General features: G+C 42.4%; 1 protein-coding gene across 1 annotated transcript in view; it reads left to right on the top strand.

Moving 5' to 3' along the window:
• Positions 1 to 15,529, top strand: part of ADAMTS17 (ADAM metallopeptidase with thrombospondin type 1 motif 17) — a 198,674-nt gene that overhangs the window by 36,033 nt on the left and 147,112 nt on the right. Inside the window, exons 5-7 of the mRNA XM_018560245.1 lie at positions 5,273 to 5,356; positions 5,465 to 5,619; positions 6,492 to 6,535. Of these exons, the coding sequence (XP_018415747.1) occupies positions 5,273 to 5,356; positions 5,465 to 5,619; positions 6,492 to 6,535 (283 nt within the window). The remainder of the gene's footprint in view (positions 1 to 5,272; positions 5,357 to 5,464; positions 5,620 to 6,491; positions 6,536 to 15,529) is intronic.

The raw sequence follows: 15,529 nt of genomic DNA, 5'->3' as shown, positions 1-15,529 counted from the left end.
GCAAAAGGAGCTGGCTACGGCTATGCTCCCGTGGTGCTCGTGCGGCTGCCGGCTGAATGTGTCAGACGCTGCAGATGGAAAGGTGCAGGACACCCCATGTGCAACGTCGGCCACGGGAGGACAGGACGCCGGGACATGTAGGGCGCACTGGAATGTAAGCCGGCCGACTCCCTGCGTTCAAGTGTGGGAGGGGGTGTGGAGCTGTATTGAAGTCAATGGCATCGCCCGCACTCGGAACGCAGACACATTAGTGCCTGTATTCCGGTCCAGTGCGATCTGCAAAAATAGTGCTCGCAGCATTTTTGCGGATCGCACTGGACTGGAACACAGGCACTAATGCAGGCGATCGCACTGTGGGCGAGGGGCCTGGCTGCGGAGCCTGGCTGCGGTGCCATTGACTTCAATGCACCGCCACGCCCCCTCCCGTCCCTGAATGCAGGTGTTTTTTCGTTGGTAGATCTCAATGAGCTCGTCATTTGAAAAGTAGATCTCCAGACGAAAAATAGTGGGCGCCCCTGTCCTAGATTATTCACTTCTCCTGCCTTCTCCAAACTCTTCACCCTTTTGTGCATAACCCTGTTAGTTCTAAGATTTACACAGATGCCTTAGACCAAAATCCATGTCAATTTCAACATGTTACCTATTCAGACCTCCTCAATATCTGCAAAATTGCCAACGTGCACCCGAACCTTAACCCAGGGGAAAATCAGGGCCCTAAAAAGACCTCTCCCGCAACAAGGACATCATCATCATCAAACACGCGGATAAGGGAGGCTGCATTGTCATCCAGGACCATCAAGAATACATTGTAGGCTCTCAGATTGCTGTCTGATGAACGCACATACAAACGTTTCCCGACAGATCCACTTGCCGGTTTTGCCAATTAATTGAAAACCCTCACAGCTACAGCTGTTAACGAGGGTATTATTTCCGAAAAAGGGAGGTCCTTATTACGTCCACAATGCCCAAACACACCTTATTTTTACCACCTGCCAAAAATACACAAAGATAGCCATAACCCACCAGGGCGACCCATTATTGCCAGTACCAACAGTCTTAAAAGTGGCTTCTCCATATACATAGATCTATATCTTCAAGCACTAGTGACCGTACTCCCGTCATACATCAGAGATTCCGGTCACCTCATTGAAACACTCTCCCAGTACACTTGGGACTCCACTTACTGATGGGTTTCCCTAGATGTCTGTTTATTGTACATGTCAATTTCCCACACAGTGGGCCTGAGTGCCTTGCAGTTGTATTTATCCTCTTCCACATTAAATAATAAACAGGCCTTGTTCATCAGCAAATGTGCCAAATTCACCTTTCAACATAATGATTTTTTATTTTTTTACCATATTAACATACATTTTACCTACTGTCAGGGTTCCACCCTGACTTAACTGGATTGCAGCATACTGGTTTGCAGCATTCTGGCTTGGCTTACATTCTACCCACCTGTGATTCCTCCTTGTCTGAGCAGACTCTGTAACGTTGCTCACTACTCACAGGCTCCCTCATAGGGCCAAACACTATTTAAACTGCTCAGTCCAGTCGGACCCTGCCCTTGTGTGGTTTTACCTGCTAGTGAATTCCTGCTGCTCTGAGTATTCTGATTCCATGTATGATCCGAACCTGGCTGATGTTCTCCTCTGGTTCCTGCTCATGGCTTCTTCCTGACAACACTGATCTCCGTGTTCCTGACCTGGCCTATACAACTACCCAGTCCGGCTCCTGACCTTGGCTTATTCCTGTTTATGATTTTTGCTTGCCCCTGTGGACACTTTTCTTAACTAGCACCTTATGTTTGTCTGGTTTTCAATGTGCTCTGGCACCTACAAACCCAGGGCACGGCTCACTATTGGCTACTGTGAGAAATTTTACATCTGGAAGAACAATCCTTTTACCAAACACCTTGTATTCTATGACAACATTGTAATCATCTGGGAAGGCCACCCTGAGAGTATCCCAAAACTTTGTGTCACATCGCAACAAGAACAACCTGGGCCTCAACGTTACGTATGAAGCCAGCCCCACTATTCTAACATTTTTGGATTTGCAACTATCATCAAATGGAAACAAAATTGTTAGCAAAAATTATACAAAACCGACTTGCGGCAATTCTTATTTACACTTCCACAGCTGCCATCATCCCAGGTGGAAACCCAATTTTCCCAAAAGCCAATTCTGTAGGCTTAAACTAGTGTCCTCCCGTCACCCTAAGCTCAGTATACCGCGAGCTACAGCTCGTGGTATACGGAGACACCGCAGAATACCGTGAGCTGAGACGCCGCAGCTGAAGCGGATTCCGACAATTATGTCTGGATCCGCCCAGCTGTGTGACTGACAGCTGGCTCTGCCTATCTAGAGGCAGAGCCAGCTGTACCCGCCCCCTTCCCCGTCCATCAGCGCTGGAGGAATGAGCGGGGAGGGGGGAATTCAGTCCCTCCCCTGTCACGGCAGAGAGCCGTGACAGGATCGAGAAGTGAGCGAACGCCCCGATCTACTGAGCCGACCTGTGACAGTTTCATTGTCACAGGTCGGCTAGAACTATGAGGATGAGTGAAAAGCACTCACCTCATAGTTCTCCTTTAAGTGAAACTACACGGCGGTAGCCGACTACACATCACTCGGCATACAAATTTGGAGAAATTTGGAGAAAAAAGCTATCCGGAACAGCTCATTCAAGATGTCTACTCCACCTACATAAGACAAACAGAAGCCCAAGTGCATAGGACAGAGAATCCTTCCAGAAGCCATGATAATATTAGGTTTATTACAACATACAATTACAATCATAAAGCCATACAGCATGCCCTCCAGAAAAACTGATACATACTACTCAACAACCCGAAATTGGGCCCCCTCCCACCAAGACCACCTGTCATTTTCCGAAAGGCAAGTAACGTGGAAAAGATGATAGCACCCAGTAAACTCGTCCAAGGCCCTGTGACCCAGCACAAACACTTTTTATTGGATAACAGGATAAGTACATTCCGTTGCAAAAAACTAAATGTCTTACCTGCCCATTTATCCACCATGGCCAAGCTGAATTTAAGGACCATCTCAACAACACTTAATCAGACAATTCATTACTTGTTCACATGACCATGCCGTATACGGTCTCGGGTGCCCCTGTGGCATGATTTATGTAGGCTGTACCACACGTCCGCAGTGATCCTTGCCATTATACAGTGAAACATAATAAGAATTTCCAAGATTTACATGTATTTGCCATCGAACATATCTCCGAACATTTGTCAGCACTGGAACGATTTCAGCGTTTATGCCAACGTGAGACTTACTGTATTTACAAATTAAACACCTTGGACCCTTTGGGGCTCAATGAGGATTTAGAGATGCAAATCATTTTATAATCAGGGCAGACTTCGGGTTAGTACACCCATCAGGAGTTTACACCATCCCTTCATGATCCCCTATTTTTATATAGATATGAAATGAACAGCATATTTACAGAAAATGTACACCTTTTTTAGAACCACTTCTAGTAAAATTAAAAAAAAACAACCCTTTTTTCTTTTAAACCATCCAAAATAAAACCTCTTTTTATGATCTCCCCCCACCTTTTATTTGGTTGCCACGTCATAGTACAGCTTTTTAATATTTAAATGTTTTTAATACACTGTTTATTAAAAGTAGATACTGTTTAGCTCTTTTAGTTTGCTCACAAATAGGTGCCCGGTCCACTTCTTATATTAATTGTAAAGTATTTTAGGAGTCTCCGGCACCCCTCGGCCCTTGTTTTCCAATCTATCGATCATAATGACATAATGTAGAATTACAAACTGTCGCATAACAAAACGGATTGATACATTGATTGTATTTTATAGATCCACTATTCATAACTAATCCCTGTACCGTCATTAGCAGTGTTTCGTTCAGGACTTGGCTCCGCCCATCTGTCAAACACAGCTACTTCTCCCGCCCTTTCTCTCTTGCTTGACAAAGAGGTGTTTTAACTTTGAAACGTGTTGCCACATCCCCAACTTTTCCCCAGCTCAGGCTTTCCCCTCCATCTTCCTATCTCCGGCCCAGTGACTCCAGTTACTGTGCTGTCCTTCCTCGCACGGCACCTCACAGCCACTGCTCTGCCACGCTAACCAGTTCACAACACAGAACACATTATCCTGAAGCTGCTCTACACTGGCCAGCTTGCATCGCCACCTCCACAGCTGTTATGTGAACCGGCTTCTATTAACTTCAGCGCTTCCCAGCATCTTCCAGCTGCAGCTCTGCCATGACAATACATAAAGTAAAACCAACATCATCATGGCCACATACAGATCCTGCCAATTTCAGAGTTGCTGTCTACACAATACCAATTATCCCATTGACTCTGTTTGAACCCGATTTAATGTGAGTGCATCAGAGAATAACTTATTGCTTCTCCCCTCTATTTGTCATTGCAATAGGCCATGGCACTCTGTTTTCTTATTTGTTTCCTAAGATTTTCACAGCTACCACACCACACAGCCTGCATAGGTTGGTGCTAGTGATACATATTCTGGGCGGAGTGGTGTAGGGGTTGTTGCCGGCGGCTTGTGGTGAATGTTCTGGGGGCTGGCCGGACGTGAGCAGTTTGTGGTGCACGGCCTCCAACCCAGTTCACTGACGTCACTGGTTGCCAGGAGCTGGGTAGGATGCCAGCAAGAGCGTCCTGTCCAGCTCCTGGCAACCAGTGATGTCAGTGAGCTGGGTGGGATGCTGCCCCGAGTGTCACAGGTTGTTAAGATCTCTCAGCAATCTGGGATGCTCTGGCCAGAAAGGGGGTTGCCGATGACCCAATGAGATGCCGCCTGTGGCAACTGCCTCAGGCTGCCTCATTATAGGGGTGGTCCTGTCTGGCAGGGAAGGAGACCTATTTTTTCTCTGCTTTAGTTCAGCAACACTTATAGGTCTTGTCCCTCCCCCAGCCTGTAATTGGGCAGTCTAAGGAGAGGCAGCAGTGTCTTAGGTGAAAGAGTCTGATGAATAAATTGTGAGAAAGAGAAACCCTTTTTTTCTTTTCTTTTTTTTTTTACTGCTGCTTGTAGACTGAACACTGACATCGACAACTGGATGTATCTCCTTTGGTAGTCATCCAGTGTTTGGACATGCGTTATTGCTCAGACCCTGAATTTGCTGTCTGTTACTTTGATGCATTCGTTGGCAGCTTATTTAAGATATCAATAGGTAGATTTGTGATTTTATGAGAAAATTAATTTGATATAAATATTAATATTCACTGTCTATGTTCTATCTGCTCATTTAGGTTTACAACATGTTTCAACACCCTAGTCTGGGAATCAAAGTAAATATTCGTGTTTCCAAGTTGGTCCTTCTGCACAGCCGTCCAGTAAGTGAGGAAAATTGGCACATTAACAGAGATGTGTAAAGTAAATGTTGCATTGTTGCTCGTCTTTAGTGAGACCACATTTCACTGTCATAACTGTCCATTTTCCAGACCAAGCTGTCTATTGGGCATCATGGAGAGAGATCTCTGGAGAGCTTTTGCCATTGGCAGAATGAGGAGTATGGAGGCACCAAGTATTTAGGAAACAACCATGTTCCAGGAGCCAAGGAGGAAACCCCTGTTGATGTAGCTGTGTTTATGACCAGGTAAATAAGCAACTTTATGGGCAGCAAATTAAATAAATGTTCTCTATAACTAGACAACCAGGACATATAACAGCACTCTCTCAACCCTGCAGCAGTGCCTGTACCTGCTCTCAATAGTAGTGCTCTCAAGTAGCTGCTCTCTAGTGCTCTCAAGTTGTGCAGCAAGTAGCTTCTTCCTTCTGAGAGCCAAGCCTCGTCCTGGGGCTACTCTAGAGATCACATGACCTTCCTCCAGGAGGCAAGCCTCTCACTCTGAAACTTTACCCACTGATATCGTACCGGAAAGGTTTACTCGGAGTGAACCTTTCAGGGAGAAAATGCCTCTCGCAGACATCAGGGAGCTCCTGTCCAAAAAAGGGAGACTCCCTGAACATCAGGGAGACTTGAGATCCCTGCAATCATATGGTCCTTTAAGTATGTCAGAGTCATCTTCAATATCACATTTTTATAATTCTTTTGGGGGAGAAACCTAATTAATTTGGGGAGAGATAGTACATAGTCTGTGCCTTGCTGTTTCTATCTGCTAATGCTGGCCATACACTGCTCAAATTTCACCCGATCTCTGCTGAATTGGTCTGTTCAAGGTGTGAGTGACCCTGTCAGCACCACCCGGCTAAAAAAAAAAAAAAGATTTTTCCAAGAAATTGTCACTGGGTGTTCAGCAACCGAAGGTCCTGCCGCAAGCTAAATAAAGTAGGCAGCAGGGGAGACTATTTCATCTAATATGTATGGCCTGCTTTAGTCTGTACGCAGTAAAGTTATTTATTCTTATGGAGTTCAACAATTTCTGCATTACTTTACTAAGCACATAGGCATTTTACATCAGTCTCTCGCTAAAAATGACATTATCTTTGTCTGTTTTCACTTTTCAGGACTGATTTTTGTGTTCACAAGGATGAACCCTGTGATACTGTGGGTAAGATTTTTTTTTTTCTTTAAAGTTATGATGACTGCAGCAGAGAGTTCATTGTCAATATGTACCTTCTTGTTTTAAATAAAGGGTCAGTCCACCCAAAGGAGATACTATATTTAGTGTTGGTCATCCTCTGGATTCTTATATGTTATGGATGACCTAACAGTGACATCTGGTTGCCAAAATTTCCACAATTATAGGATATTGTAGTATGGTTTAACTTGTAACATATTCTTAAAGCTGAAATATCAGTTATGGGAGGACTTCCCCTTGGTAACAGGATTCTAATGCTGTCAGAAAATGTACAAAAGCACTGTGTTAACCTTAGTTTGAATATTTCTCCTTCCCTCAGTTTACAGTTGTCCAGGTTGTGAGATTTAAAATCTTGTCTGTGGTGCGGTTATTTTTTAAACTTTTGTAAAAAAATGTTTGGTTCTCAGGACTTTCGACAAATGGATGAAAAAAATCTGTTTAACCTGAACATGGCATCAAACCCCATTGAACTCTATGGGAGCTGAATCTTGTAAATTCTGTCTGACCTTTTTCAAGGTCAATTTGCAAGATTCAGGGGTGTGGAATTCCTAGAGCCCGATGCACGTGACATGCAATTCTAGGTGCCAGGGGGGTAGTTTTTTTTTAACATTTAGCCCTGTTTTGGGCAAGCAGCGCTAATGTAGAGTTCATCTAGTACAAGTGATCTCGGCGATGCCAAGCCTGCTCGTTCGTCATTCCCTGCCGCCCCCACCTCTGGCTGCATCTCTCCCTGCTGGCTGCCTCTGTCCCAGCTGGACGCCTAGTGTACGCCAGATTTGAGCTGGGAGGGAGGCGGCCAGCTCAAATGACAGACGGCCACTGACGACCAATGAGAAGCGCTACTTAGCACGGGTAAATGTGGTTTGGTTGGTTTTTTTTTGTATCAGAACAAGTAGACAACAGAGGGCTTCGTCTACAGGCATAGAGCTGAATGGGACCGGTCATCATAGCAATCACATGACATTGCTGAGCCCTCCCTAGAGGAATAGGAACTAATGAATAAATTAGGTAACTAATGAACAAGTAGGCAGCACCTGAAAAGCATTCCAGTGCAGGAGGCGTGTTGTCATTCATTTGAATGACACCCCAAATGCACCTCCCACCCACAGTGCGATCGCCCGGAACGAGCAGTACCGCAGTGCATGCCAGTGTGGTGCGACTTGGGCCACAACTTAATGACCAAGGGCAAATGTGGTTCCTGAGATTAGACATGTTGAGAACCATGACTATATGGCCTGCTATCTTGTTCACAATTTTAAACAATCCGGCGTTTAGAGGCATTCGTGATACTGCCGCTAAATGACAGACTTCCAGCTGCAGCAGCAGGGGGTTAGAACAGGCAAGTAAACTGGCCAAGTCAGGCCAGTTTGTCCACTCATTCATAAAATTGCTAACAGGCTGGGTTTGGGTTGAACTCTTGGTCGATCTGAACCCAAAGCTCATCCCCATTAATAAACTAATTGTCATATTAGTTTAGTACATTCTGCTGTGTGTGGCCAATTTAACTGATTTATTCAGCAAAAGTGGCCTTATTGGGCACATAAATGACACAGAGGACAGTGGGGTCTTTTTCTAGAGACAAGAAAGTTGAGGAAATTTAACTTGCTAGGAAAAACTATTACATTTGTGTAATAGTTCTAAATTTAAAACGTCACGTTTGACAAAAGAAGAACACATGGTACTAAAAAGACTCACAGAACAATTTTGTTCTTCACTGATATAAAGCTTTAAGAATTATTTATGCTTACACGCAAAAATTATTTCTGCAATAAAGGGAAACTGGAGACTAAAACTAGAATATAACAATCTGTAAAGTACACCGTTTTCTTTCTGTTAGAATTCTGCTGCAGTTGTTATAGTTGTTGCACAATTTGAGTGCAGTTAAATTAGAATGTGTTCCTCCAAGGCACAAACATTAAATGTATCATGGCTGGCATTGTAAATCTAAACTATCAAAGACTAGGTTGTAAGCCTGTTATTTGAAATGTAGCAAGGCTCGTTGGTGTAGGTAATTGTTTATTGCAGTGAGAAATGGAATGCTATTATGTAGCGTTGTTTTGCCTGTAGTAATTCTGTCATGTAGTCCATAGAACTATTTAACAGCAATGCGGTTGTGCTCAAAAGTTTGCATACCCTTGGAGAATTTGTAATATATGTACCATTTTTAAAGCAAACATGAGTGAGAAGGCAAAACACATTTCTTTTATTTCTTATAGGATCCAAATTCAACTGTAGGTCATAACACAATGGCACAATCATAAAACAAAATATGGCAACCAATAAAAAAAATGAAATGACCCCATTTCAAAAGTCTGCATACCCTTAGTTCTTAATACTGTGTATTGCCCCCTTTAGCATCAATGACAGCGTGCAGTCTTTTGTAATAGTTGTCTATGAGGCCCCAAATTCTTGCAGGTGGTATAGCTGCCCATTCGCCTTGGCAAAATGCCTCTAGGTCATGCAAAGTCATACAAAGTCTTTGGTCATCTTGCATGAATAATTGAGATCTCCCCAGAGTGGCTCGATCATATTAGTCAGGAGACGGTGATGCAGTGTTTATTTTGACACCAAATTTAATTTTAGTCTTAGTCTTTTGACGAAAATTAATTTTTATTTGTAGTTGTATTTTAGTCACCAAATTCATTTTTATTTTAGTCGACGAAAATTAAAGTCGGTTATTAGTACACTAGTTGTTAGTTCACATCTCCCTACTACAGGAAGTGCTCAGGGAACACGAAGCCAAAATCACGAGTCTGGGAACGAATTTTTGTTTCGTTTTCGTTCTTCAATTAAATTCTCAGAATATTTGTTTCGTTTTCGTCCCATTAACTGCCCTAGTATTTTGTTTTCGTCATAAAACAGCCAAATGACGAAAAACGCAAATTGTCTGCCAGTATGTTCTGATAACATGCTGCATTCATCTTGATATCAATGTTCACAACATTCTCCGTGTCGTTAGAGGTCACATCCCCCCAAAACATGAGTGAGCCACCACCATGCTTCACATTGGGGATGGTATTCTTGTGGCTATAGGCTTGTTGACCCCTCTCCAAACATAGTGCTTATAGTTGTGACCATAAACCTCTATATTGGTCTCGTCACTCCATATTACAATGTGCCAGAAGCTGTGAGGCGTGTCAAGATGTTATCAGGCATATTGTAACCGGGCTTTTTTGTGGCATTGGTGCAGTAAAGGCTTCTTTCTTGCAACTCGACAATGCAGCTCATTTTTGTTCAAGTATCGTTGTATTGTTCTCCTTGAAACAACCACACCGTCTTTTTCCAGAGCAACCTGTATTTCTCCTGAGGTTACTGGTGGGTTTTTCTTTGTATCCTGAACAATTTTTCTGGCAGTTGTGGCTGCAATCTTTCTTGGCCTACCTGACCTTGGCTTGGTATCAAGAGATCCCAAATTTTCCACTTCTTAATACGTGATTGAACACTGGCATTTTCAAGGCATTGGATATCTTTTATATCCTTTTACATCTTTTATACCTTGTTACGCAGGTCTTTTGACAGTTCTTTTCTGCTCCCCATGTCTCAGTGTCTAGGCTGCTCAGTGCATCCACTTGAAAGCTAACACACTCATTGACTATTTATACACAGACAATAATTGCAATTTAAAAAGCCACGGATGTTTGAAATTAACCTTTAATTGCCATTTTAACCTGTGTGTGTCACCTTGTGTGTCTGTAACAAGGCCAAACAGTTCAGGGGATGTAAACTTTTGATCATGACCATTTGGTTGATTTCTGTTATCATTATGATTTAAGAAGGAGCCAAACAACTATGTGATAATAAATGGCTTCATATTATCACTATCCTTAAATAAAAGACAGTTTTTGGCATGATCAGTCATATTTTCAATATCAATGCCAAAATTTCACAATTTCTGCCAGGGTATGCAAACTTTTGAGCAAAACTGTACATTAAAGTAGAACTCCATTCTGTACAATTCTGTGTTTTTATATCCCCTCGCTCTGCCTGCTGTGCAGCTTTCTGCTCATATTTGATCATTTTTATAAGGTTTTCTAACTCGATCATCCTTGCTTTCTTTCATCCTGCTGTGCACGGGTGATGGAGGAGGTAGAGGCAGCAGCTTGCTACTTTAAAGCTCATAGCAACAGGATTTTAGATTTTGCAGACAGCATGCCTCAGCTAACACAAACAGCTTTGACTAAGTGTAAATAATACAAGACAATACACCAGACACTATGTTGCATGTGTTTGATGTGTAGGTCATACTGCAAAGCATAAAACACTAGTTTGAGCAAAATATCAACTGCTGCAGTGGTATTCCGAAATCCCACGATTCAGTGTGCACAGGGAGAGGGTGGGTTCTGCTGCTAACTACTTCTCATTCAGATGAAACTGGCTGTATAGAAGTTGTGTGCACATCAAAAGAAGCAGCAACATTTATTGACCCTCCCTAGCCCAGAGGGGGTGTGAGTGTTGGTGATCACTAAGCACAGAGTCCTGTTTTGTGTGAGAGGACTTTGATGCTCCAACTTGCGATCAGGCCCTCTAAGAGAAGAGCACTGGCGGCCGGGGTGCGAGAAATTAGTTAATTATTACAGCCTTTTCCTCTACCCTTTTTCCTCTACTCTTTCACATGTTGCAGTGAACTATTTTAACAACTACCTACAAGCCTCTCAGTAGTACCCGAATGGTTCTTGTATCAGTGCTTGAGGGATTGAAATAAAGCCTTAAATGCATGCAGGGATTAGAGCCTACCTGCTTAGGGTTTCCACCCCATTCCTACTTTGACCAAAAACTAGAAAACTACACAAACATTTTTCTGTCTAATTCCTATGGAAGTTTATTTTTAAAGTAAAGTTACAGATACGGTTTAAGCTTAATGCCCAGCTGAACTTTCAGTTTAAATTAGCTCAATACATTTCAGGGGCATCAAAACCAAAGGTGTGCAAAGTCTTACAATTTGTTTTTGTTAAATAGCAGCCACAGAGTAGAAAAGTGTATATCCTGCCAGCATGGCATAAAGATGGACCCTTGTTCTGTCTGTAAAAGTATAGATATTATTGCAGAGATTGGACATCTCCCCCCCCCCCCCCCCCCTTCCTGCTGATACCGAGCCCCGAGCTGTCCAATCAGCGGGGTGCATGTGCTTTTCTGACTGCATCGCTATAGGTCTGACTCAAATAGGGGCTATCAGACCTTTGCACTTCTTCCCTACATAGAGCAAGGGTCCCATTGTGCAGCATGCTGGCAGGACAAAAACAAGCTGTAAAACTTTGCAAATCTTTTGTTTTGAAGCACCTGGAATGTATTCTGCTTCATAGGCCAGGATTGAAAACCATTTTGTACATTAAGTTTAAAATTTTAACACACCTAGTTAATATCTCCCTCGTTTAAAAAAAAATCATCCAGAAATCTCTATCCCTTAGTCTGCCAGGGGTTTTGTATTCAGTTTCCTAGTTCTTTAACATGATGTCTTCCAGTGGCAAGCTGTGCACATGTGCGCCGTCATGGTATCACTACACTACCTGTCTTAAGTTGCCATCAGAGCAACAGGAACAGATTTTCTGCCAGCATTTAGGGAGGGTTGTAACAGATCCTAAGCAGTAGATGAGAGGTCCACTCCAGCTCCACTGATCACAGTTAGATGCAATGATGTATTACGGTACCACTAGGGATGCAACAAAATTTCCACATAAAGGGATTATATAGGCGAAATATGAAAAACATGTTATTTACATTATTGGTAGCGGTGTCTACTTCATTCTAATCCTTAGAGCAACATTTTGTACATGGTTATCCACCAGTTGACCTGCTGGCATTGATGCAATGTAATACAGTTATAGAAAACTTCAGGAAAAGTCACATGTTATGTAAGCCTATGGAAAGCCATATTCTGTTTCTACAATTACAATAATGCACTTTTAAATTAACTTTGTTTTTTATTACATAAAATAAGTTCTTAATTGGATAAAAGCAATGTAGGATTTACTGGGCTAATGGAGAGTGCATGAAATAAGGATTACAACTTAATTCTGATGTACAAATCAAACTGCATTGCAGTCAGCATGGTAAGGGATCCTTTGCACACTGCTGCTACAAGTGAGATGCTTTAAGCAGGTTCTTGGCATCTGTTGCCATTGTAGCATGTGTTTAGATTTAGAATTATGCTGCATGTGTGATGATACCATTGTGGTACTGAACGTATTACCTCCTGTAGCACAGTTGACCTTATCTGTAAATGTTAAGGCTTGAAAGGCCTAATTGACTTATGAAACAGACCATCTGTACAGTTACTGTGTGAATGTCTAGTCAGTACATAGCAAACAAAGTAACATAATGAGTGTACAGTATGGTGCCTGCTCCCACTTTGCCAGATGTCTGCTCCCACTTTGCCATTTGCCATCTACTTTATCTACAACCAAAGTTCCCTGAAAATCCTATGCAAAGCCTAATTTTCTGAAAGAGCAAGTCACATACCCCCTTTCCCTTCACATGACAATGTCCAGGCCTAGTGATTTGTTGTTCAGCGCTGAGAACTAGATCGTTTGTGTCCATAACCAGATGCTCAGGTTTTTTCAAGGGTCTTTGGTGGCTCACTGAGGAGGTTAGTGGTACTGGGAAGGTAAGTGCAGGCATAATCTGTTGCCTGCTTCACAATGGTTATATTGCTTTGTTTGCTATACAGTGAACAGGCTCAAATAAAAGCAAAAAATTTGATTTTTTCAAAGACCCTGCATTGCAGCAGACCACAATCATCACCTCTTTCAATTAAAGTGCTTCATATCGATGAGAGGCTTTTGTCTCTATAATAGCTAGAGCATCTCACCTCCTAGGATTCTGTCAATCTAGTGTTAGTTCTATTTTGACAGACGGAATTTATTTTAGATCATTCCACCATTTGCCCAAACGGCCTTACTTTCAATGTTTCCTGTGAGTCTTCCTCTCTATAGCTTCAGAACTTGACCTGCAACTTCGCTTTTAATGTTTTCAGCTCATCTCTCATTTTCAGCTTTCCGGTGGAAATTTGAGTGAACTGTTTTGCTTTTAAAGCAGTGCACAGATAACTTTCATTCTCAACTATCTTTGTTTCAAGTAGAATAACCTTTGATTTAATGCTTTTACAGCTTTCTACAAGTTATCTTTGGGTTTCTTTTCATGGTAACATACAGTATGTAGTATTAAAATCCTTTTCACTGCCAGAGGAGTACTGTACCAGTTTGCTGTCTCCAAAACCATCCTGTCATTGTACACAGCTGTTCATGTTGCAGTTGAGTCTCTGCAGGATCAGTCTGTTGTTTCCCATCTGGGTCCCATGCTTGGTTCCTGTTCATCTGTGCAACCACTTCAAAACTCCCCAGAAACCTGCCCTAGATCTTTTCTGCACTTGTATTTCATTCTGCCTATTCAATCCTGCTAAGTGCACTTGTGAGTTACTTAAACAAGACCTCTGTGAGTATCTGCTTCCACGCTCCTGTACCTGTGATCTCTGTTCCAATTCTGATATTCTTTTACAACCTCCGCCTGTTCCTTAATGATCCTTGTTATCTGTCTGCCCTAGTATTTTGCCTGTTTGACCACGGACTTGCCTGCTGATTTTGTACCATACTTTGTTTCTGTCTGCTGTCAGCTGTTGCCACTCCAGGTGGGTTGCAACATGGGAGCTGTCTACAGGAAAGCCAATCATCCCTTGTGGGGTGCTCGGGTAAACCATAAGGAACCAGGTGGTTCTCTATGTCCTGCCCTCGGCCCTCTTTAGGACATACATTCACCTGGAACCACAGTAGGTCTACTATCTCCATTACAAGTACCTCCATGACTTACTAAAAAGGCCACATAATAAGCCAATTCTAAACTAGTAAAAAAAACTACATTATTGGTTGCAAAATAACAGTATTTTTGTGTTCCTTTATCCAACAAAATATTTTAAATTGTTCATGCAAGTCTTCTGATTGCTGGTTTTGGCCTGCCCCCTCCTGCCTTCTGAACTATACTACTGATTAAGTCAGGCCACTCACTGCAGTGATGGGACAATAGTAAGATGCCGAAGGGGGTAAGCTTGAGCTGAAGACCATTGAAGTTGGCGGCTCTTTGCACAGTAGAACTCTTTTGGTTTGTCTGGTATTAGGCACTCTATAGGGGATCAGAGAACTAAAATGTGCCTGCTATTTAGAAAAGGTTAATAAAGTTATTACCAAAGGACGTGGAGTACCAGGTACAGACACAAAATAGTAATAAATATACAAACAAACTTCAGAAGACATTCCAAAGAGAAATGGCAATTTGCAATGCCTAGGAAACCTTACAAACATTTAAAAATCAAACTTGGGAAATATGGCTTCAAAAGCTATAGCTCTAAACATCAAGCAAAGTCAAACAAAAAAAATAATAATGCTATCCAGCAAAAACAAAGCTGTACTCCAGCATAGCGATCCCCCAGTACCCTGACATAAATAATCACTGTATCAATTAAAAAACAAAAAATCTGAAATCCCCTTTAACTTGGTGGATCACACGATATAGCAGGTCTTCTAGACTGTAGAGTTGGAGGGTCTGTATTTGGGTGTTTGTTGCTGCCCAAGGGAAAAGAACACTCTCAACTTGCTGTCTATTTGTGGGGATCACTTGAAAGTCTTGAAGACTGCAGTGTCATGATGTCCTCAGAATTAGCAGACTGGTTGGTGTAGGGACAGTCTGCAGCACTGGTCTTCACCAAGATTTGCCGAAGAACATGTGAATGTGCTCTTGGTTATTTTCGAAACTGCTTTAAAAGCATTTTTTCTAACCTTGCTGAATGAGAGGAGTGGGGGAACAAAATGTGTCTGTTCTTTTAAGAAAGTCCACTCAATTTATCTTGTTTGCGTTCTCTGTAAACCACTGCCACCAGGTTTCACAGAGATCCTCACATGTGGGATGGTCGTATTCAAACCTGTGCTATTTTTCTCTCTCTCTTTCTCTCTCTCTCTCTCTCTCTCTCTCTCTCTCTCT

The sequence above is a fragment of the Nanorana parkeri genome, unplaced genomic scaffold, assembly GCF_000935625.1.
Source record: "Nanorana parkeri isolate BGI_ZX_2015 unplaced genomic scaffold, ASM93562v1 scaffold443, whole genome shotgun sequence".
Taxonomy (NCBI): Eukaryota; Metazoa; Chordata; class Amphibia; order Anura; family Dicroglossidae; genus Nanorana; species Nanorana parkeri.
The sequence above is the reverse complement of the archived record's forward strand: the minus strand, read 5'-3'. Positions and strand labels throughout refer to the sequence as shown.